The following is a 23,321-nucleotide window of genomic DNA, read 5'->3' on the forward strand; positions in this document are numbered from 1 at the left end:
TAATTGAAATATTGTTCAATAAAATTTAGTTGCATCTTACCAAAAATGATACATTCAGCATGGTGTCAAGATTACCTCAATTTCTATTCATACAGTCTACAAAGAAATACAGTGCATTATATACATTTGGGTTTTTCTTAACTAAAATAAGGCAATTAGCAGCACAACATCCCCCCACTAAAACCATTGATTTGGACAAGAGACTGGAAAGGTGAGCACCTTAATTTACATATAAATCTATTTCAAAAGCAAAATAAAAAGCTGTTCCCACATACGATGGCTACTTCATCTCTTCAAGTGAAAAAAGATCACCTTAAATATCAATGACAGCTCCATGTCAGAAATAAATTGTAGAATGCTATAAATACAATAAATAGTTTTGATCAGTGCTCACAGGGACAGTTCAGTATTTATCGCCCTGGAGAAAAGAGTGTAGTGGCCAACGTCTGCTCCTCACAATAGTCGCATGTCTGCTTCAAAGTGTCTATGGTAACAGAATGTAAAGCTCATAGGGAGTCACCCACAGCCATGGCACACTTCTTTCCTTCATTCTCTGAATTCCTCATTCTCCACCACTTGTCCATTAACTCCAATGAGTCTTCTGAGGTTCATCAAGTGTCTGGTCTTCTCATTACGGCACAAAATGTTAGATCTTGGTCACATAGTTGTTTGGGAATAGGCCTTGTTTACCTCTCAATCTGCCTGTCCACCATCCAGAAGCATCTAGACAATACAAAAAGCAATATGAGCTTATAATATGCGCATAGCAATACTTGATAGTTATTGTTTATTTATAAAAAGAAAAAAAAAGTCTACATGCATACACCGACTTCCTATGATGTCTGCACGTTCCCTGCTTACCTTCCTTTATGATGTCAATGATGTCATCTGCATTAAAACTGAGCTCATCTGTGTCCTGGGCATCGTAGGCATACAGAGCTTTACACTGAGGCACCTGGGGTTTAGGCTTTGGGGCGGGTTTGGGCCGTCCACCTCCTGGAGTAGGCCTGCTGTTGGTCTGCCTGTGGGCCCTTGGAAAAAAGCACACAGTTTGACAGATTGGCCGATGAAATAGGACATTTTATATAACTAATATAAAAAAGTGGAATTAATTGTGAATCTACTGTAAACTACTTTAATTTAAAACCATATAGCTTGGCTTTCATTGTGATAGCAGCTGTGAGAGGGTTAGCTGTCTGAGTTTGCGGTGTTAGTTTATGTGTTCTCCACAAGGTGGTGACAGATATAAGCGTATATTCACACGGGACTAGTCATGACGTTTAATTTAGTTGATCCACCACCTGATTCCCAAGCTATTGATTGAGTTATTTTTCTTTAGCTGTTGTAATGAAGGCTATTTGTAACCCCATTCAACTTTCATGATGCTTTGAAGAGATTCCCATCATGATAACAGCAGAGAAAAATTAAGAAGATGCCCAATCGAAATTCCTAAACCTTTGCTTGTATTTGGCCAGAAAAATGCCTGGCTCTGTCAAAACAGTACCGTTAACTGTAAATAAATAGTTTTTAAAGTAATAATTAAATGCTTTTATTTAATGTAAGATAAAACATGAGCAAAGGAACACAAAGGTAGATTTGGAGTTGGGCATCTTTGATGTCAATCTACCTTCTAGTAGGCTAACATGAACCACAACCACTGCCACCTAACAGAAACTACACACATGCTTAAACTCACATTACTCCATTTCCAGATGACTGTCGAGTTCTGCTTGGTAAAGAAATACATGCGTTACACTCAAAACCAGCTCACTGTTTTGTCTTCCTGGATTATCAGCTTCGGCTTGAAACAAGATAAATGTTGAAAAAATCTTTTCAATAATTTCAAATATGTTTTCTCACCCTGCAGCCCCTTGATCCGGTACTCTCAGGAAATCTAGGTTGGGTTGCTGGGGTGTTTGTTTGCTGCCCCTATCCTTGAGTTGACTGACGTTGGTGGGCAGAAACGGTCGGGCAGCGTTTCCTGACGTCTGCCTTTGATTGCCGTGATGTTGAGAGTTTCTTTGATTGGCTGTGTGATTTGCATTCTTCAGCCCACCATTTTGGTGAGCAACTCCTGGGAAAACACACAGCCTTAGGATCATGAATATAAATGTAAACCTTTATTAGGTTCATACCGGATAGTAATGTACCTGGAGGGCCGGGTGCCATACGTGTTGGGATATGCTGGTGGGCCCTGGACACGTTGTTGGTGCGGCTTTGAGTGATACCTTTCTTAGTGGGACCTGGATGAGGGTTGTAAATGACCATATGGTAAACATCAAGACTCGCCTTACAGGGCGAAATCATTTTTGGGTCTGTACTTACGTGAGTTCTTGGGCAGACCCGGCCCGATGCCGACCTGCAGCGTTTTGTTTGAGGGTCGCAGCACAGCTATGTCCCCCTGGCCTTGAATAAACTGCACCTGTCTGGATCCTCCTGCATTCCAGGGTCCCCATCCTTCTTTTTTAAGTTTTAGTTCCAGCCTGGAGGAGGAACAGCAACAGCATTGTTTTATTTGCACACTAAATAAATGTCACCAATGATATGACATTTCAATAAACAATTTATCCAACAATAGCTTGTAGAAGAGGAACCGGTATTTAAAATTTGAATGTTTGTTATATGGTTCTTCTCTTTTGTCATTGAGCTTAGCAAGTCACTTTCGACCGTGAGCATTTTTGGATGAGCTACCTCGTTAAATTTGGATTTATATAAATGTAGCTATATGACAAAGTGTATCAACTTACGTGTTGCCAAATTTGAGAGGTAGCTTTTTCTGTAGTCTCTCTTCGTATCTGCGTGCCAACAAACTGATGAACTCTGTTTTAAATACACAGTCCAGCAGGCTGTCGTATTCTTCCTCATGCAGGATCAGGAAGTCATCTTGCATTGTGCTGTAAGACAGAGGAACATCATTTAATAAAAATGTCCACATTTGTTTGATCTGAAACATCAGAAAAGCATTAAGGCACGTTTGGGAGTTTTTTTGAAAACGAGTGTGTTTCAATGACTTGAACACATGCAGAGGTGCCCTGTTTAGCTCTATAAAATTAAGTCGTTTCTAATGAGTTTTTTACAAGGTAAACTTTCCCTTTACAGCAACACCTGGTTCACATTATTGACAACCCCCCTACTTGCAAGGATAAAGGATAAATTCAAGGTTGTGGGGGTTGGGGCGATGGTGGCATGGCTAATTTGGGAAACTTCCTCTTAGGTCATTATTGCGTAATCTTTGGATTTCAGAGTGATGTATGATAACTTCCTTATAAACAACATGTCTATGGACCGCTAAAAACTAAAATAGACTTCATGTATTACAAATTTCTTAAGTATTATGAAACACAGGGCCAACAAGGGCTCTAACGTACAGACCGGACCTTTGATGTCTTTATGCCTATAATTCTGCAGATGGCTATTCAAGGCACGATGGGACCACATGCAGGGCTGGAGTTCAAGGGTCTGTTTTACACATGGGACAGAAACTGCTCATAGCTAAATGTGTAGGTTTCCTGTTTTTATTCATGTGATTGTAAATGTGTGCTATGTGTCACCTTGTGCCAAGGTTCACTACAGCTTAAAAGAGCATGAACAAAAACCAAGAACGAGTCATTTGATGTTTCTGTGCACGTACACGCACAAACAAAACCTGCATACCTGAGAGAAACAGCCAAAATCTTCTCAACATCAATTTTACGTTTCATGACTTCTTTCACCTGTCCCTTCTCTGGGCCCTGTTTCACTTTTTCTCTTCCAATCAGGTAGACAGATTTAGGGGTGAGGATCAGATCTCTCTTAATGCTCTGAATAACAGATGAAGATAGATAGAGACAACCATAGGTAAATACAAATTACACACTTGCTAAAAGCTTGATATTACAACGAAACTGTGTGAATGTTTTGGAGCCCTCACCTTAAATCGTCTGTCGTATTTGTTGACGGTGTCTGCAAAATCGATCTTTTCTCTTTTGCCCAAGAATTGCCTGAGCTCAGGCCGGTCATCCATGCCCAGGTAATCACCCATAAAGTTTCTGTTCAAACTGTGTCTTCTTCTCTCCTTTCTGTTCAGCAGCAGATCAGATGCTGGAAAGAGAGAGAATTAATTTTTTTGTTATGTTCTCAGAGGTTCAGTTCTTACCTTATGTCCAGTACAAAAACATACTTTGGTGGTACTATAGTACAGCTATTTTGTATATTTTATTTAATAATTAATAATTAATAATAATCTATAATGCAAATAATTCTGGATCTGGATGCTGATTGGTCAATACAATAGTCCAGCTTTATTCACAATAAAGCACAACATTGACTTCTTCATATTCTTCATAATAACATATTTTTATATGGTATTACCATTGTACTTTTGTTAGTGTTCATCATGTCATCAACCAGTACTCTATGAACATGAAACTTGACACAGTATGAGATAGATCTTTGTCTGGGTGTGTAATATTATCTTTGAACATAACTTCTGTAATTCAGCTGAATGAGGCAGCTGTGGTCAGAATGGAGAGAAAAATCCCCTTTGATTATGAGGCATTTTGCTATTTAAGATAACATTGGTTTTCCCTTTCCTCCTAATGTGCTTGTCTTTGCGTGTGTGTTCATGGAGTGAAGGAAAAGTGTTAGACATTACATACAACAAGTCAGCGCAAAGCAGAACTCACCCTCTTCTCTCATCTGAACATATTTCTTGCGGGCACAGTACTTCCGCCATGCCGTCTGAATGGCTCTGGCATAACCATCGAATTTGCGCTCTCTTGTCTCCTCCAGCAGGAAAAGCTTTATGACCGCAAAACAGAATTAAGATGTGTTAAATAGATGCATGTTGGGCATGTAATATGTCCAGCAGCTTTATGTACAGGAGACATAAGTTTACATATAGCTGCAGAATATGTTAATTATAATAAAAGTGGGCAGCTTAATGGCTCAGGACAAACAAGGGACTCATGAACAACAACATCACAAAACACAAAAGCAGTCACTGATTGTCAAGGTAACTTCACATAGTATTAAAAATCTAGGGTGTGTAAACTTTGATTTGGGTTATTACTGTATATTATTGTGTGTTGTGGATTATATGTAAACATCTGTTAGGTAAAACGGCTTATTAAAGGTAGTACTAAATAAAAAAATCATTTTTTAAATAAATGTAACATTTTACAGATTCATGAATGCAATGAATTCAATAGTGACCCCAACTGGAATGCAGAACAGACATATCCAATGAAACTATGGTCTGAAGCACATACATGCTTAAATTACCCCATGATGTACTCACCCTCAAGCAATCTGAGAAACACATGTTCATCGTCTTTCAGACGAACACATTTGGAGTTATTTTAGTAAATGTTCTAGCTTTTCCAAGCTTATAGAGAAAACAGGGATCAGGGAACAACTTCTGACTTTGAAGCCCAAAAAACTGCATCCATCCTTCACATAAGTAATCCACATGGCTCCAAGGGGTTTAAGATGGTCTTTTAAGAGGAATCGATGAAATATTTTTTTTTAAAAAAACATCATATTTTAAACTCTATAAACTATAATAAACCAGAATCAAGTTATTATAAGTTTGAAATATGGATATTTTTCTTACAAAATCGTATAGATTACCCACAGAAGACCTCTATTAACCCATTAGAGCCATGTGGATTACTTCTGTGAAGGATTAATGCATTTTTTGAGGGGTTTAAAGTCAGAAGTTGTTCCCTGATCCCTGTTTTCTACCATTATAAAGCATGGAAGAGCAAGTACATTTACTAAAATAACTCCAAATGTGCTCGTCTAAAAAGATGATTTGAGGGTGAGTAAATCATGGGGTAATTTTGATTTTTGGCTTAAGTAACCCTTAAAAATACACAGCTAAATTGAAAGTAACTTTAAATAAATGCATCATTTTGATTCAGGTTCATTTGAAAGGTAAGGGCGAGTAAAGGCGAGAGCTCAGTGTAAATAACAGGTGTGAATAGAGCTACATTATCTCTCTCCTAAAGGTCACACCTCATGACAGTGAAGACAAAACATGAGCCATAATGGCACCTAGAGGTTTCAGCCTGCCCTGCTTGTTACGACCGGTAATTTTGCTCTTTTTCTTTAAAGGTCCCGTTTTTCTTGGGTTTTCGAAGCTTTGATTGTGTTTACGGTGTGCAATATAACATGTGTTCATGTTTCGTGTGTAAAGGGCTGTAGTCCAAACCGGCTTTTATATGTAAAGTGAATTCTGTTAAAGAAAATTAACTTGGAGTTTTATAATTTTGCAGGCATTATTTATGCTCTACACTCTAAATACGCCAAATAACACCAAAAGCTCGTAATCATAGGGGAACCATTTTTAGTGCTATATAGCACCTATAAAGCACCTATGAAGAACCTTCCGGGGGGTGATACAGCACCACTATAGCACCAGATATGGTTCTGTATATCATAATAGGGTTCGACACAGGTACTACATAGGTGCTATATTAGCCTGGGTGCCAGCCAATCTTAGCCCCGCCCACCATATTTTGAAAAACGGGAAGATTCAAATTCTGACTAGAATTGAGTATGACAACGTCAGGCTAGTGCTATATGGGACTTAAAATGGTTCCCCTATGATTACGAGCCAGTGAACAACTTTTAGTGCTTTTTAGCAACGTTTGTTTTTAAAATTGTAACAGCAACCTTACACACCAACTAAAGTTTGAAAAATCGAATCGCTTAAATATTTCATGTTTTCTTATTTCTCACCAAACAACTATACAAATAAAGTGTCATTCCGGTATCACGTAATGCTTTGAGCACTGTGGCTGGCAGCATTAGAGCAGCAATCTGCATTCAACTTCCTGTATGTTCCCAAAAACACACAGACACAGTTCTGCTACTCTCTAGACTAAACATCAGATCCTATCATTAGCACAAAGGCCTGGCACAGACTCACAACTGGCACAGGACTGATGAGATACAAATGGGCAAAAACAATGACATTCCTTCTTACACTCTCTGTCTCTCATCCCACACACAAACAAACACACTCGCACACAAAGCTCCCATTGACACACTATTCTCTATTCACACTACTGGGTGAAATATACAAAAAAATGACCTGTTCACCCTCATCAAACAAAATCATCACAAGAAATAATTGCTTATTGTATTAGTTTTAGATTTTGAGATGAAATGTAACCTCTGCACATTTCTTCCCAGTTTTCGTGATGTTCACCTCATGTGACTGTTAGATGTCTTGAGAAAACAGTGCCTAAAAGCGCTTCATCAGCTTTCATTGGGATCAGAGAGTTTATTTTGGCAGAGCAACAACTAAATGAACACTCTCTCTCTCCCCTACTAAAGAAACTCCTTTAGTCAAAAACTAATTAGTCAGTGTCAGCACCTTATCTCATAAGGAGTCTTGTTTTGAAAGGCTAAGCATTTCAGATCTGGCCACTCCCACATTAAATATTACACATACGCACAGGGAAAAGGCCATGTTTTAACATCTACATGCCAAAGTCACACATCTTTGGATAATCTGGTGTATTCATGCTGAGCCACAGAGCCTTATTCTCTCTCTGTGTGTGTGTGTGTGTGTGTACATCTAAATGTCAACAGTGAGATCACAGTTAGCCATAAGCAGTGCTTTCATAAGCAATCTGAAAAAAAAAACGCAGTGGAAAAAGCAAAGCTGTCTTGGACATAACAGGAGCTGCTTTACCATCACAGCATAGCAGTTGTGTATCAGATCCAGAGCAAAGTTGACCTAACAGTGCTGACGTGGGACTGACCCAGCATCCCACCTCCCTCCTTGCTGACTGCTTGCTATTCATCGCCACTCTGAGCTTGGCTGTATTTCTGCGAGACAATGATGGACTCTTGCGTTTCATTTCTACACTGCCACTGAAACAGGACTGGAACATAGATTTTAAATCTATGCATTGTTGATAGAAAGGATCAGTTGTTACTTGTCTGTTATTTGTCAAAGGATGAAATGTGCAATGTTAATATGTAGCATATTAAGACATGAATGTAATTTCTTAAAGGATTAGTCCATTTTCTTAAAAAAAAAATCCAGATAATTTACTCACCACCATGTCATCCAAAATGTTGATGTCTTTCTTTGTTCAGTCGAGAAGAAATTATGTTTTTTGAGGAAAACATTCCAGGATTTTTATCATTTTAATGGACTTTAATGGACCCCAACACTTAACACTTAACAGTTTTTTTCAACTAAGTTTCAAAGGACTATAAATGATCCCAAACAAGGCATAAGGGTCTTATCTAGCGAAACGATTGAAATGTTTGACAAGAAAAATAAAAAATATGCACTTTTAAATCACAACCTCTTGTCTATCTCCGGTCCTGAAAGCGCCAGAGCGACCTAACGTTATTGCGTAGTGACGTAGAAAGGTCATGTGTTACATATATAAAACGCACATTTGCGGACCATTTTAAACAATAAACTGACACAAAGAGATTTATAAGTATCATTCGACATACAACAACGTCTGAACGGTCCTCTTTCTCCACACTTGTAAACACTGTGGCGTAGTTTCGTGTCGTCCTCTGTGACCTCTTGACATGATGACACATTGCGTGAGGTCGCGCTGGCGCTTTCAGGACCGGAGATAGACGAGAAATTGTGGTTTAAAAGTGCACATTTTTTATTTTTCTTGTCAAAAATGACAATCGTTTCGCTAGATAAGACCTTTATTCCTCGTTTGGGATCGTTTAGAGTCCTTTGAAACTCCGTAAAAAAAAACTGTTAAGTGTTGAATTAAGTGTTAAGTGTTGGGGTCCATTAAAATGAGAAAAATTCTGGAAAGTTTTCCTCAAAAAACATAATTTCTTCTCGACTGAACAAAGAAAGACATCAACATTTTGGATGACATGGTGGTGAGTAAATTATCTGGATTTTTTTCCAAGAAAATGGACTAATCTTTTAAGTTGAATCGGATATATACTGTATAATGCTCTTTTATTTTTGGCAATACAAATACACAGCTGGCCGCCATGCTAACAAAGTATATACAGTGAAAATTATATTGGATTTAAAGGAAGAGAATGAATATGGGGGTTTGTAGATCTTTTGTCAGGTCTTACCGATTCTGGGGCTTTAATGAAGACTTTAGTTTGTCCGAGCTGATACTGGTCCTGGTCCATGTTTACAGAGCGCAGGAGGTGCAGTACACCCTGTTTCTCGTCCCCGCGCCATGTTGGCCATGACTCTTTTGTGAGAATGGCGTACCTGAAACACAAAAAAGAGTGGAAAGACGAACACAACGAGTTCAGCTAATAAAATGGTAATTACTGTAAGTCATTAAAAATACTGAAGAACAAATTGTGTGGGAAGTTCAAATAAATCTGGGAATGAATAAAAGCATAACGCATAAAATACAAAGCTAAGTTTTTCATTAATATAATGTACAAAATGCCAAGATCAAGTAGAAGATTGTGTAAATATGCAATGTGTGTGTGCGCAGGATAAACACTAGAAGGGTGGAGTTAAAATTATTCTTACTCTAAAAAGAAGATATTAAATATTAACAAACCAGACATGGATGATTCAGACTATTATATTTAAGTAGAATGTAACAACTAAAGCACGTGAATTAGTATTTGTTGTCATAATGGAGGTGGTGTGTCCCTCAAATTATTTTAATGATGCCATTTGAGCTTCAGTAACTACTTAGGACAGACTGGAATGCCATCTGTTTTATATGTCCTGGTCTTTAGCATACACAGTTCAGCTCAATCTTTCAGCTGTACCTGCTCATCTCATCAGAGCTCTTGGCACGGCCAGAAACCAAACACAAGATCAGACAACACGAATAAGGCTTAAGAGCTTAATGCCAACTATTGACCTCATCAACAAACAAAAAACTATATAAAAGTCAGTCTTTCTGAAGATATTTATTTAATGAATGTGGTGTCTTCTCGCTAGACATTTTAACACATGACTTATTTGAGCCCCTGTCAGGATGGACGGCGTTTACCTGTTCAAGAACTTGCGGAAGATTCTTCTATAAGCATAGCCAGCACGCCTTACTCGGATATTTTCCTTCAGACCCAGATACTCCACCTGGTGCTTCATTCTGAGAGAGAGAGAGAGAGAGAGAGAGAGAGAGAGAGAGAGAGACAGAGAGTGAGAGAGAGAGAGAGAGAGAAAGAGAGAGAGAGAGAGAGAGAGAGAATATGAGTTAATGCTTTTGGCTTCAAAAAGTCCCTTTTATATATATGTCAATGTCATTGCCAAATAAGGAATTTTTGGTAGTTCCCCATTAGCCTCCACAAATTAACTAAGCAAATAAAAATCTTACGGCACACATCCTACACATCCTGAGAATGAAGTGTGAGTGCTAATTATACTGCCCGACATGAACAACGCTCACAAACCATCATAACAGGAAGACCATTAGAGCCTGAACAATACAACGCACCGGTTCAGAACATTTCATTCCACGTTTCATTCCAAAAACGCTACGGCCAAGAAGGAAAAAGGGCAGGAAAAGTAAACAAAAAGGTGAAAGAACTGTCAGGATAAGGGACAACCATGCTGAGAAATAATATATGAACATCCGCTGCTACCTGGTTTTCTTCATGCTTAGAAGATGAATTCTGATGCATTTTAGATGTAACACATACAGACAAAGCTTTATGAAGCACAAGAATGTGACTGCAGACTCTCACCTGCTCTCCTCCCAGTCTCTGGGCTTTTTCGTCTCATTGGGTTTGATACAGCGGATGTAGTGAGGTGTGCACTTCATCAGAGTGCTCACAAGATCGTTGGCTTGTTTCTGTCATTAGTAAAACAAAGACAGGGTGTGAATCATCTAAAGTTAGACCTAATTTCTTTGTTTAAAACCATTACAGCATTAACTTTAATCTCATACTCATAACCAGAGATTTGTGTGAACAGTGGTCGAGTTATAGTTTCGTATATAGACCATGTGTGTGTTTGCAAACAAAGATTACGTTTTTTGTGGGCGGAGCCCAACTGGTGGCAGAAAGTGTCAGCTCTGCAGCAGCGGTGGGAAGTATTTCAGCATTAAACTGTGATTTTTATGGATCCGGTGATTCTGTCGAAGTCTGTTTCACTTTAGTGTAATGTTTCTTATAGCATTTTCAACACGTTTTTAGATAAATTAAAAGTTTAAATGGCTTGGCTACTGATATGTGTGCATGTATGTAATGTATATGTATTGTTTTTCATTGGAAATCAATTATTTTATAGTATGAATCGCTAAAGTACATATAAAAACTAAGCAATACTATCATGTATTTTAAATAATAACATTTAACAAATACTTCATTATTTTCCTGTTTTTTATTATTTCTTTCTTATATTTATAGCCTACATGTTTGCTCTAAAACTATTATAAAACTATTATGTTTACATACAAATTAATATGCATAGGTTTGTTTATATATTAAAATAATATTTATATATTTATTAAGTATCTAAATAATTTTAGAACAAATAGGAAGAAGACAAGATATAAGGTAAAAAGAAATAATAGAAAACTGAAAAAACAAATAAAATATTTAATAAATGGTGATATTATTGCTTTTTCAGTATTACCCATTTAAATATTTCTAAATAAATTATAAACTTAACGTGATGAAAACGCTATAAGAAACACATAGAGAGATCAGACTTCCACAGAACACTGAACATCTTCTCGTATTACTTTCTATTCTAATTATTAAAAGATTTTAAGATGATTTCATCACTCCAGTCTGTCCGTTTAAGGGCTTATTGCACACATAATAACCTACGTTTATCTTCAAATGATGTCTTCGATGACGGTATTCTATAAAAATGAAGGTCATCTTTTTTGGCATTCCTATTCTGACACTAGACAGCACAACAAGACATTTTGTAGTGAGTTATATTGCTCGTTTCACTCGTGTCTAATTAATTTCCACTGTTTTTCTGCCACCATATTGCGCACGTAGCCAGCAGTGACGTGACTGTGACGTCTACTCGCAAAAGGTCTGTACTGTAGGTAGTGAAAAACCTTTGAAAAGTTGACATGTCCTGCAGTGTGACCATTAAAATCCATATTAAATGTATGCAATCTCAGCATTTTCCTCATTGTTTTTTAATACCATACATGAAGTTTTAATGATCTCAAATAACTATATGCTAGGTGGATGTAAAAATAAACAGGTGAAGATTATTAAAGGCGGAGTGTACGATTTCTGAAAAACGTGTCGGGCCGACCACCAAAACACACTTGTAGCCAATCAGCAGTAAGGGGTGTGTCTATTAAACGACATCGTCGTCCAGATTATATTGGGGTAGGGGCGTGTTTATTTAGGTGATTTCAAATATCAACAGAGATCATGGACCCTGCCTTTAAGTGTCCATACAGAAGGGTGATTTTCCCATGCATTCATACATTTTTACCTAAAAACACAAAATCAGTTGTGTCTACAACCCATATTACTACAAACAGAGGCAATCTACAAGCACATCTACAAAGAGAATGCAGTTCTTGTAGTAAAGTCTCCACAGGTGATTCAAGGGGCTGAATGCATTGCTCACAAAAACACAAAGCTGTCTGAATCACAACTTACCTTAATTTTGCTTCCCACAGTGGTGGGTCTCCCTTTCTTCTCAGCATTCAGGTTCTCTGGAAACAAGGCACGGATGAAAGGTCTAGAGAAGGGAAACAACGCATACGGTAAGGATTTAAGGGTGGTGAAATGGGGACAAGGAGATGAATATGGCAGGAGAACAGACAGGAATGTTTTGAATGTCTCTGTTGCAGACCAGCGGGGTCACATGAATTCCCGGTGCACATTGCTTTAAAGTTCATCATTACTGGAAAAAAGCCAGTGTTTGAAGACCTGTGGTTTTTATCTTACACTCACTAACTGTTAGCCGAACATCCTCCCTAAGCATTAAGTCGTAATTACTGTTATTATACACTGAAAAAAATTCATTCAATTTACAAAATTTTTTTAAGGGAAGTGGTTGCAATCAATTTATTTAAGCTACATTTAAACAAAAGTTTTTGTTTTGTTTTTCCAATTTTTTTTGTTTAAATGTTGCATAAATAAATTTAATGCGACCACTTACCTTAAAAAACAGTGTAAATTGAATGAATACTTTTTTTCTGTGTATGTTTTTTTGTAACATCATTGAAGTGTATTTAATATTTGTAACTTTCAGTACATGTGACCATTTCAACTATGCCACTGATTCGGCCTACTGAGCTTGTAAACCTAGAATATTGTTTCAACATTTACCACTGCGATGTGAAAAAAACCCAGACAGGATTTATTATTTGTAAAGCAATTTGTCATTATTTCTACCACTCAGACCTTAAGTTACATTTGATAGCATTTCTATAATGTACAATATAAAAAAATACCTGTATTGTGTAGGGCTGGGCAAATTTTTTTTTTTATAGTTTATTAATAATTACTAGTCTTCTTCACCAGATATCACCCTCTTTTTTGCTTTGCACGATGTTACCAAGGAGCGAGAGGCGAGCCTGTCATTCATTCATTCATTGCTTAAAATGGCGGTTTCAGGTGCTTCATCGACGTTGATGCCACCTTCACATAAAAAGTCAGAGGTATGGAAGCATTTTAGGTTTCGCAAGCAAGATGACGACGATAGTGTTGTGGCTTTTAATTTCTTTTTATTAATTACCCACTTGTAAACTGCTGTTCACTGTTCTTTTTTATTAATATAGTATTTGTATTAAATCTATATTCATTAAGTTGAATCGAGAATCGAGTATAAAAACCAGCCCTAGAACCGGAATCGAATCGAACCGATAGCCTGTGAATCGAAATCGAATCGATCTGGAACATCTGAATCGATACCCAGCCCTAGTATTGTGTAGGCGGCACAATAGTTTTGTGATGTTAGGGCCTTTCTTGCAATATTAAAAAAACACAACATAAGCCTGCTTTGTTCGTAAACCCTTAGGGTTAAAGGTGAGGAGGTGTAACTGCATGGCTACGTCTGTACAGATGGACAATTACAATGTGTCTTGCTTTTGTTTCATGTATAAGACCCGCTGCATAGTGGAAAGGAAGTTTCCCCTGAACTGTGTGTGTCTATGCATGACAGCACGTGTCTGAATGCAGTCTGTAATGGGACCCCCAGTAAGATTCACAAAAGAGTGCACACAATAAGGTTACAAGGAGACGCTAAGGGACTGCATGCACAGATGGCTTCTGAGGCCCATAAGAGGCACATGAACACATAAGACTTGTGGACGCACTTTACAGCCCTACTCCCCAGAGGGACTGTCTGGACTTCAAAATTATGACATCCCCACACATTTTTGTCATGGGACATCAGCCTTTAGCTGGCTTGATTATGTCCATAATTTACATATATTAAAGGAAAACACCACAGTTTTTCAATATTTTATGTTTTACCTCAACTTTACAAATTAATACATACAAATTAACACATACCTATCTTTTTCCAATGCATGCACTTAATCTTTGTACAGCTCCTCATGAATGTGTTAGCATTTAGCCTAGCCCCATTCATTCATTAGGATCCAAACAGGGATGAATTTTGAAGCCAACAAATACTTCCATGTTTTCCCTATATTTAAAGACTGTTACATGAGTAGTTACACGAGTAAGTATGGTGGCACAAAACAAAACGTGGCAATTTTTTAATGGATACAAAATTTGTATACAACTATATTGTATGGCAGAAGAACACTTGGAATGAATGGGACTAGGCTGAATAGTAACACAAAGATTAAGTGCACGGATTGAAAAAGATATGGGAAGTATTCATTTGTCTAAGTTGAGGTAAGAACATGGTAAAATATTGAAAAACGGTGGTGTTTACATATTAAAAAAGACCTGTATGAGAAGTCTGTTACATACAGTTAATAAAGAATAAGACAAGCGATGAATGAATTTTCATAAGATTTATTTTATTTATTTAAGTATATTATTTACCCTCTGAAAATAATGGGTTATTTAAACCCATGGTTGGTTCAGAATACACTGTCAGAAAGGTACCCTATAAAAAGGTCCTAATATGTTCCATTAGATACAGATGTGTTTACATTTGGTACCAATATGTACATCTGAGATACTAATATGTATCTTTGAGGAACTTATATTAACTCTTTAGGTGCAAAGCTGTATCTTTTGAAAGGGTTCTGCCCCATTGACAGGTGGGGTTCATATTTTGACAATTTTTCCTGACAGTGTATGGACATTTTGTGGATTTTGTGACAAACTAACAACAACTGCGGACGTTAATTGCTTGAGTGTTGTTAAAGAGTATAGTTTCAACTCCAAGAATAACCTTCTTGGTACTGATAACAAAGCCAACTTACTGCAAATTCAATATGTTCTGCTTTCTGCACAGTATTTAGTAGTAAAGTGCACACATGCAGATGTGGAGATGATGGAGACACTTACATTTCACTGCTCTGCATCAATTCGATCAGGTCTGTGAATAGCACATCCCTGTTTCTCTCACAAAAGCCTTCTGCATCATAAGACACCTAGAGAGAAGGTGCACACATACATTGAATTAGACACTTGAAGAGACAGAATAAAGCATCACAAAGCATCAAGTCTAAATTTTGAATTGTGTAATCTTTGCATCACTATTAAAACCAAGCAGAACTGCATATTGTTTTTTGAACACTCTCCCTGGCTTCCATTGATAGGGCAAACGGGTAGTCCTGGATGAGATGCTCAATGTTGTAGATACACCCTAAACCCTAGTATTACGGGGATATCACTTTTTATATTTGTAAAATGTGGATTTCAGAATGTATTATTTAATCAAGACTTTGCTTTTGTCCGTGGAACGTGCTCATTATAAATGCAATGGTCTTGCAGGATGTGGACGGCCCTCCCTGACTCCCCTCACAGCACGCCTCATTGAACACAAGTTATTTGGATGCCTACCGCACATACTCAACCACCCCAGGGAACAAAAAGTGAATGAGAGACTGAACATGAAAAAGAAACAGAAATGGGCAGAAAGTGATAAATTATATAAGGAATAAAACCATCAGAACATACCTTGCCGGCATAATGGTGGATGATGAAGCCCTGATTCCAGCTGTTAAAGTGCTCATGGTTGCCGATCTGCATTCTGAGCTTCTGCAGCATTGTCTGATCTGCCCCTTCACCCTTTGCATGCATAGTAGCGCACACATCATCCAGTATACTCATGATGCCTGGAGGATTCTGCCAATGACCACAAACAATCGATAGTTACATTTTGAGAAAGCAAGACCTACTAAATTCCATATCACAGTGGTTCAAGGTGACATATCATGAAAACGTGACTTTATCCATATTTAAGTGCTATAATTGGGTCCTCAGTGCTTTGTCAACCTAGAAAATGTGATAAAGATCAACCCAGTAACTTAGTTTTGATAAACCATTCTCTGCAAGCATGTGAAAAAATAGGTAGTTGAAATTTGATGTCGGAAGGGGATAATACCGCCCCTTAATCCATCCACGGCACTGCCATTTAGTGCAGAGATCAGCTCATTTGCATTTAAAGGGACACACCCAAAACAGCACATTTTTGCTTACACCTAAGTGGCAATTTCAGCCCTTTTAATGCTGTATTAAATTATCTATATGGTATTTTGAGCTAAAATTTCACACGTACTTTGGAGACACCAAAGATTTTTTTTACATTTTTAAAAAGTCTTGTAAAAAGTCTACTTTAATTTATCCTAAATTCTGTGTAGTTAAATAAAGCTACTAACCAACAGCACTACATTTATAATTTAATGTGTTTTGCTTGATTCAAATGTAGGTTTTAGAAAGTTTTGTGTCATTCATTTTGTTTGGGGGGACCCCGAAGGGATCCACCGTACACAAGGGCATGGTGATAAAGTTTGAGAACCACTGCCATATTGGGCTACCAACCCAAAAACAAGTCTGTTCTGATAAGGATGTACAGACAGCAAAATCAATGCTACATTTTAAATAATAAGTCTATTTAGGATACTTAAAATGCATTTGCTCATCAAATGTTTTCTATGTGTTTTGCTGTTGATATCCACGTATCTATAGTACAAATTTAGCTTTCGCTTGCTAATATGTCTAGCATTTGGCTCATCGGTTAGAATTATTCATGTTAAGAATTGTGTATATTTTAGGGACTATTCTGTTTATGGGTAGGACAGTTTATTGTATTCAATTGATCATTTTCTGTGTACATAAGCATTTTGCCACTGTTGCATCGGCACTTGATGCCCAATACAAAATCTCAGTCCTAAAGCTAAACTGCTGTATGCTATATCTGTCCTAGATCTCCAGAGCTGGTTTTAGATCATATTTGTGACCCTGGACACAAAACCAGTCAAAAGTGTAAATATTTTGAAATTGAGATTTATACATCATCAGAAGATTGAATAAATAAGCTTTTCATTGATGTATGGGTTGTTAGTAATATTTGGCAGAGATACAACTATTTAAAAAACTGGAATCTGAAGGTGCAAAAAAATCTAAATATTTACCTTATAATACATTGTTAATAAACCTGTGTGACTCAAGACAAGGTTTTGTGGTCCAGGGTCACATTTGACAGACTTCTGAAAGCAATCTAAATACATTAATCTATGATTAAAGAGATCACTAATATCATAATCAAACATACTGTACACTCAGCTGCCTATACTGTAAGACTGTGTTATGTCACATTGTTTCTCAGTTATGGATTTATCTCTCTGTCCATACAGAGTCCAGTCTGCAGGGAGTGAATAGCTACTCCCCCTACACAGAACACCACCAGTAAGTCTCTTACAGACAGGCATTAGCTTTCAGCAGTGTGGTTCACAAAGGCATGATAGACAGAGATGAATGGGTTAAGATCTTCTTGTTGTGAATTTCATAGCGCTTTGTGTTTAGTCTCTCTCTGTGAGTGAATCAATTGAATTAAAGGCATTATAAGCTAGTTTGAGTCCATTAGACAAACAGTCATGGGAGGAGAAAGGAGGTTTGTGTGAATGTGGATCTGAATTCTTTTAGTCTTAGTTTACTGTTTTAAAGCTATTTGGGAAGAACAAATCAGATAAAGTCTCTGAAATAGACCGACGCTTGATTTGCACAGTTAAACTTACAATTTTACTCTCAATGAGGTCACAGACAATCTTGTTGTTGAAGTATTCTATGGGAGTCCATCGAATTCCTTCTTGTACATACTCCTCCTGAAAAGAGGAAAGAAATAACATGAATACAGATCGATCGAGCAGAAGTTTTCTGTCACTTGAGAACGGGGCGTGCCCAAATACTGTAGGTGACCCTATAATTTTTTTATGTCCACCCTGGGTGGCACCCCAAATTTATAAACTAGCACTGGTTATCTCTTCTAAGCCAGAGGTAGATAATAAGTAAAGCCAGACTGGTTTATTATTAATATAATCATTATTATAAAGTGTGAACACATCACTGCAAATTTTGTCCAATTGACTGATGCAAGAATCATGAAAGGGATTAATGTGCAGATCACAGACTGTGTATAAATCCACATCATAACAACAAGAGAAAATTTTACCTGTTCAGCTTTCAGAGTCAGCTCAATGAAAATCTGCTGCAGTTTTTCATTCACAAAGTTGATACAGAACTGCTCGAATCCATTTTTCTAAAAAGCAAACAGAAACATTTGCGCTCCGTTGTTAGTGTGGCTGAAAATATTCCAGCAAAAGCTCTTTGTTTGATTTTTGGTTCTGCCGTATTTTGTTTAGGTTGTGTTTTTATGTCATTGTTAGTATTGCTTTACACACTAACTTAAATGCACCCTTATCCCGGACAAGCCCCCATATTTATATAAATATAAGGATGACATAGGGAAAACTATGTTTAATGTCAAGTTTAATGTTTAAACTTGTATATAGTAATTGTTTATATATTAGTTCCTCATCGTGTGTGGTGCATTTAAAAAATAAATGCAAATTGCAAACCAATCTGATTCAAATGTTATCCAATTTATCCTTTTTATGAGCATAATGCAGGTAGTTCTCTGAAAGTACTTCCTGATGCTGAGACAAAAGATTATCAGATAAGTCTGATAATCCTATTTATATGTAATCTGTTTGCAGAAAGACAGGGGAACCAACCCAGACACATAAAGATAAAGACAATTATAAAGATAATACTCTTACCTGAAAAATCTCAAAGCCATAGATATCCAACACTCCAATGTTAAGCTCCTGTTGTTCCTTAACCATGGCTTTATTGATTGACTACAGAAAACATTATAATAAAATAGTTAAATGCTTATTCCATCACTAACTTATAGTTTTAAACAGGGATGCAGGTGCAAATTGCATTTACCTCTACTAAGAAGTCAAAAACCCGGGCATGCAGAACTTTGGACAGAGCATCACGCGTGAAACACGCCTGTTCCACGTTCAGCGTTACATCGATTGACTCTGATTTCCCCCCCCACTTGCCATCCATCGTACGGCTGGTGAGTTTTTCTTTCAGACGGTGCTCATCAATGCCCAATAGAAAAGCAGGAAATGCCAGAACTATGATATGAGAGCAAAAACAAAGAACATTTTGGTGAAGTTAGACAAAAAATTGCCTGTTCTTTTAGGGTTGTAAATTGTAAAAAAAAGTGCAAATAATATATATATTTTAACCTAAAGCAGAAAACAACCATTTTATTTAAAGATAAATGCCAAATTTCTAAAGGGTACATCATACCAGATCTAAAAACGTATGACTCATATTCATTTCATTAGTGTAACCACAACAATAGATCTCCTCTCAAGAGAGGCACGGGTGAGACACGAGTCATCGACAGCCCTTCTCCTCCCTTGCCTCTTTAATGACTCACTCTCCCTAAAATGGGAATGTCCTAATTTAGCCCTGATAGTGATGCAGTCCGTCATATTGATGAAACATTGCTCTTTATTCACATATAAGGGTGTGGTAGAAACAAGAGCCCAACCAGCTATAAACAAAACAGGGAGTGTCCACGTCTCCCGATTACGTAAAACAAATATTTTCATTAAAACTAATCCACACTAAAGACTGTGTTATCTAGCTTATATGTTACTTAAAACACATAATACTTGACCCGTATGCTTTGAATACACAAATCAACTGTTGTAGCAAAGTGGTTCTGCCATAAGCAGACGGCAGAGCGGTTATTCCACGTGTGGTTTTTACATTCGCCAGCCGACACTGAACGTGTGAAAGCCATTGGCAGCAGACAGGAAGTGGGGATGGGGGCTGGGACGAAGGGGCAGCACAGGAAAGGCACAGATTAGCTTTTTGTCTACTCCCAGCGCAGCACGGCTGTATGCCACAGCAAACAACCTCTGCCATTCAAGTGCATTAGTCCACCTGGGAGCTTTGGGACACTTGGACGGAAGGAAAGAGAGAGATAGATAGATAGAGAGAGAGAGAGAGAGAGAGAGAGAGAGAGAGAGAGAGAGAGAGAGAGAGAGATAGATAGATAGATAGATAGATAGATAGATAGATAGATAGATAGATAGATAGATAGAGAGAGAGAGAGAGAGAGAGAGAGAGAGAGAGAGAGAGAGAGAGAGAGAGAGAGAGAGAGAGAGAGAGAGAGAGAAAGAAACAGAGAGAGAGGAACTAAAGTGGTGGGCTGGGCAAAAGGAAGTTCTGTGTTTCACTGGGTAATTTTAGGTTGTGATGTAATGCGCAGATACCAGGGTATAAACAAATCTTTATTTTCTAGGGTAATTTGGTGTGGCAAGGCACCGTGGCCTGAGCCCTGAGCTAACGCCATGAAGTATCACAGCTGCACATGGTTCAAATGGGGACACAGAAACTGAGTAAACCGGCCACAGCGTAAGCACGTCGAGACGGATGTTAGGGTTCAGAGGTGAGGTCGTGAGGATCTGTGTACATACACTCTTCATTTTCGACAGCAGCGTAATTCCCTGCTTCCCTGAAGTTGATGTTACCAAGGTGAAGAATTCCTGCCACAATCTGCAGGACCAGGTTGCGGTCCATTCCTGAGATACCAATCACATCCATGGCATGCTGGAGTCAGACAGAGAAAGAAGAGAACGAGAGAGGGAATAGCGATACAGAGAGTTACAATAACTCAAAATGTTATGTTTAATGTTTAAGAATATAAACAATTTTATCACACCGTCTAATGATAATACTAGGTCAATGAAACTGTTTAAATGATCTACATCATACTTACTAATGTTTCCTGGAAATCATGCTTGTCGTTAATGTCGTCAACTTTGTAAGACTCTGATTGGTTGAGGTAATAGTAGTAATCCAGGCTGGTGATTCCCAGACTGCTTTTCTGGTCCGCATTCGCTCCTTCTATAAGCTGTAAGATTACATCACACAAAGATCTCAAGTGATCAATTCCCTCAGCTGGTTACATTTCTCTCACCAAAACAAAAAGCTCCTAACAACAGTAACTCCAATAAAGAGTCCAGACTTGTGAAAAAAATAAGTCCCGGTTAAGAGGAACTCAGACAGGCTCCCTCTCCTCCAAGGAAACCGAGAACAACGTGACCTGCTTTTTAGAGCCAAATGGCTCCATCTTCCCTTTCCTGGATTTTATTGCGGTTATTATTCATTCAATTTTTCCTCAAAGCGCGGTGTATTCTTTACAACCGTAGGTCACAGAGACATCCGGCTGTCAGGTCCTGGTTCTCACCTGGTAGAAGATGTGAAAGCTCCTCTCCCCAGGGTTACGCATCACCACCCGGGACTTTTCCAAAAGAAAGTTGGAGATCTTCCCACCATCTGGTTCACCGCCGGAACTAAACTGAATCTCAAAGTATTTCCCCTGTCAGAGAAGATGAATGTTAAAACGGACACTCATGATGGACTGCAGGTTTCTGTGTGTGCCGATAAAAAAAAAAAAAAGGAAATAAACGCTTTGCACACTTCAGTATCATTCATGTGTCTCTTTCAATATGTGTGTCGTGGCTGTCTTCAGATTGCTCCAGTAATGACACTAGCAGCCGCTCTGAGACCTCAGAACTTCTTTACAAAACTCTAGTGTCCTTTATATGATCCATTTGTGTCAGATCTAATCCAAAACCACATCGACCCAAGAGAACAAAAACAAGACCTACGTGTCTGTGCTTAGAAATAAAGAAGCAGAATTTTAAGTATGAAATGTGATGTTTACTTTTTTTAATGTTGCTTAGGCATGTGATGTTTTCTAAAGCTATTTTCAATTCTATTTAAAAGTATATGCTCAGTTTGCAAAGCCCTAATTACAAATCATAATCATGTCATATGTTAAAAGGAAAACACCACTGTTTTTCAATATTTTACTATGTTCTTACCTCAACTTAGATTAATTAATACATACCTATCTTTTTTCAATGCGTGCACTTTTAATCTTTGTTCAACGCTTCGTGAATGCGTTAGCATTTAGCCTAGCCCCATTCATTCCTATGGCTCCAAACTAAAGTTTTATTTTTTGCCACCATACTTACTCATGTCACTACTCATGTAACAGTCTTTAAATAGGGAAAACATGGAAGTGTTTGGTGGCTCCTAAATTCATCCTTGTTTGGATCCTAAGGAATGAATGGGGCTCCGCTAAATGGTATCACATTCACAACGCGCTGTACAAAGATTAAAAGTGCACACATTAATTAAAGATAGGTATGTATTAATTCATCTAAGTTGAGGAAAGAACATAGTAAAATATTGAAAAACGGTGGTGTTTTGCTTTAATGTGTCCACACTTTACATTTGTTGGACGTGGACTTTCTTCCTATCCAATGACATAATTAATAATTAGTCTTTACTTGATTTCTTTCATTTCTGTTTGAAATGGATGCAACACAAAAGACATTTGCTTTTTTCAATGATTTTACAAAACAATGTTTAATGCTTACAAATCGGCTGGAGTTGTTGTTCCTCACAGTCTTGGCATTCCCAAACGCCTCCAGCAAAGGATTGGACTGCAAGATGATGTCTTTGACATGCTGTGTGAATGCAGACAATAAAAAAGAGAAAGAAAGTTAGATGTACACTGACATTATGTACATTGTGGAAGACGAGTACATCAAAGAGACTGGACTGAGACTAAAGGAGGTCAATTAAATAAAACACTATTTTGTAGTGGCATAAGAGGACTTGATGTAATGCACATTTCAAAATGTGAATATAATCAGCCATCCACACCTCTGTATCAGCTGGCCAGTAGAAAGATAGGAAGATGCACAGGTTGTACGGCTGAATTGCTATCGTAGTCAGAAATGTCACTTATCATGACATATCCGACTAAAGTTTAAGTTCAAAAATTTGCATCGACAAGTATTTAGAAAAATCCAGAAGTCTTATTGCTGGTGTAAACAAACTAGAGCCAAGGGCTTGTTTGCATTTGCAACACCAGGAAAAATATAATTTGC

At 37.7% G+C, this 23,321-nt stretch overlaps 1 protein-coding gene across 2 annotated transcripts in view; it reads right to left on the reverse strand.

The window, feature by feature from the left end:
- Window positions 1-9: 9 nt before the first annotated feature.
- Window positions 10-23,321, reverse strand: part of myo1ea (myosin IEa) — a 56,332-nt gene continuing 33,020 nt past the window's right edge. Inside the window, exons 6-29 of one of the 2 annotated variants that reach the window (XM_065267928.2) lie at window positions 22,806-22,895; window positions 21,605-21,736; window positions 21,134-21,268; window positions 20,832-20,964; window positions 19,276-19,472; window positions 19,104-19,184; window positions 18,497-18,583; window positions 18,063-18,149; window positions 16,003-16,170; window positions 15,388-15,473; window positions 12,550-12,631; window positions 10,657-10,763; window positions 9,963-10,061; window positions 9,070-9,214; window positions 4,665-4,779; window positions 3,911-4,080; window positions 3,655-3,800; window positions 2,748-2,894; window positions 2,326-2,483; window positions 2,151-2,243; window positions 1,861-2,074; window positions 1,697-1,726; window positions 862-1,031; window positions 10-723 (exon numbers count right to left, since the gene is read on the reverse strand). In XM_065267928.2, the coding sequence (XP_065124000.1) occupies window positions 647-723; window positions 862-1,031; window positions 1,697-1,726; window positions 1,861-2,074; window positions 2,151-2,243; window positions 2,326-2,483; window positions 2,748-2,894; window positions 3,655-3,800; window positions 3,911-4,080; window positions 4,665-4,779; window positions 9,070-9,214; window positions 9,963-10,061; window positions 10,657-10,763; window positions 12,550-12,631; window positions 15,388-15,473; window positions 16,003-16,170; window positions 18,063-18,149; window positions 18,497-18,583; window positions 19,104-19,184; window positions 19,276-19,472; window positions 20,832-20,964; window positions 21,134-21,268; window positions 21,605-21,736; window positions 22,806-22,895 (2,949 nt within the window). In that variant the 3' untranslated portion in view covers window positions 10-646. The remainder of the gene's footprint in view (window positions 724-861; window positions 1,032-1,696; window positions 1,727-1,860; window positions 2,075-2,150; window positions 2,244-2,325; window positions 2,484-2,747; window positions 2,895-3,654; window positions 3,801-3,910; window positions 4,081-4,664; window positions 4,780-9,069; window positions 9,215-9,962; window positions 10,062-10,656; window positions 10,764-12,549; window positions 12,632-15,387; window positions 15,474-16,002; window positions 16,171-18,062; window positions 18,150-18,496; window positions 18,584-19,103; window positions 19,185-19,275; window positions 19,473-20,831; window positions 20,965-21,133; window positions 21,269-21,604; window positions 21,737-22,805; window positions 22,896-23,321) is intronic. The other variant, XM_065267929.1, reaches the window with a different exon arrangement.

This window comes from Paramisgurnus dabryanus, chromosome 2 (genome assembly GCF_030506205.2).
Source record: "Paramisgurnus dabryanus chromosome 2, PD_genome_1.1, whole genome shotgun sequence".
Lineage (NCBI taxonomy): Eukaryota > Metazoa > Chordata > Actinopteri > Cypriniformes > Cobitidae > Paramisgurnus > Paramisgurnus dabryanus.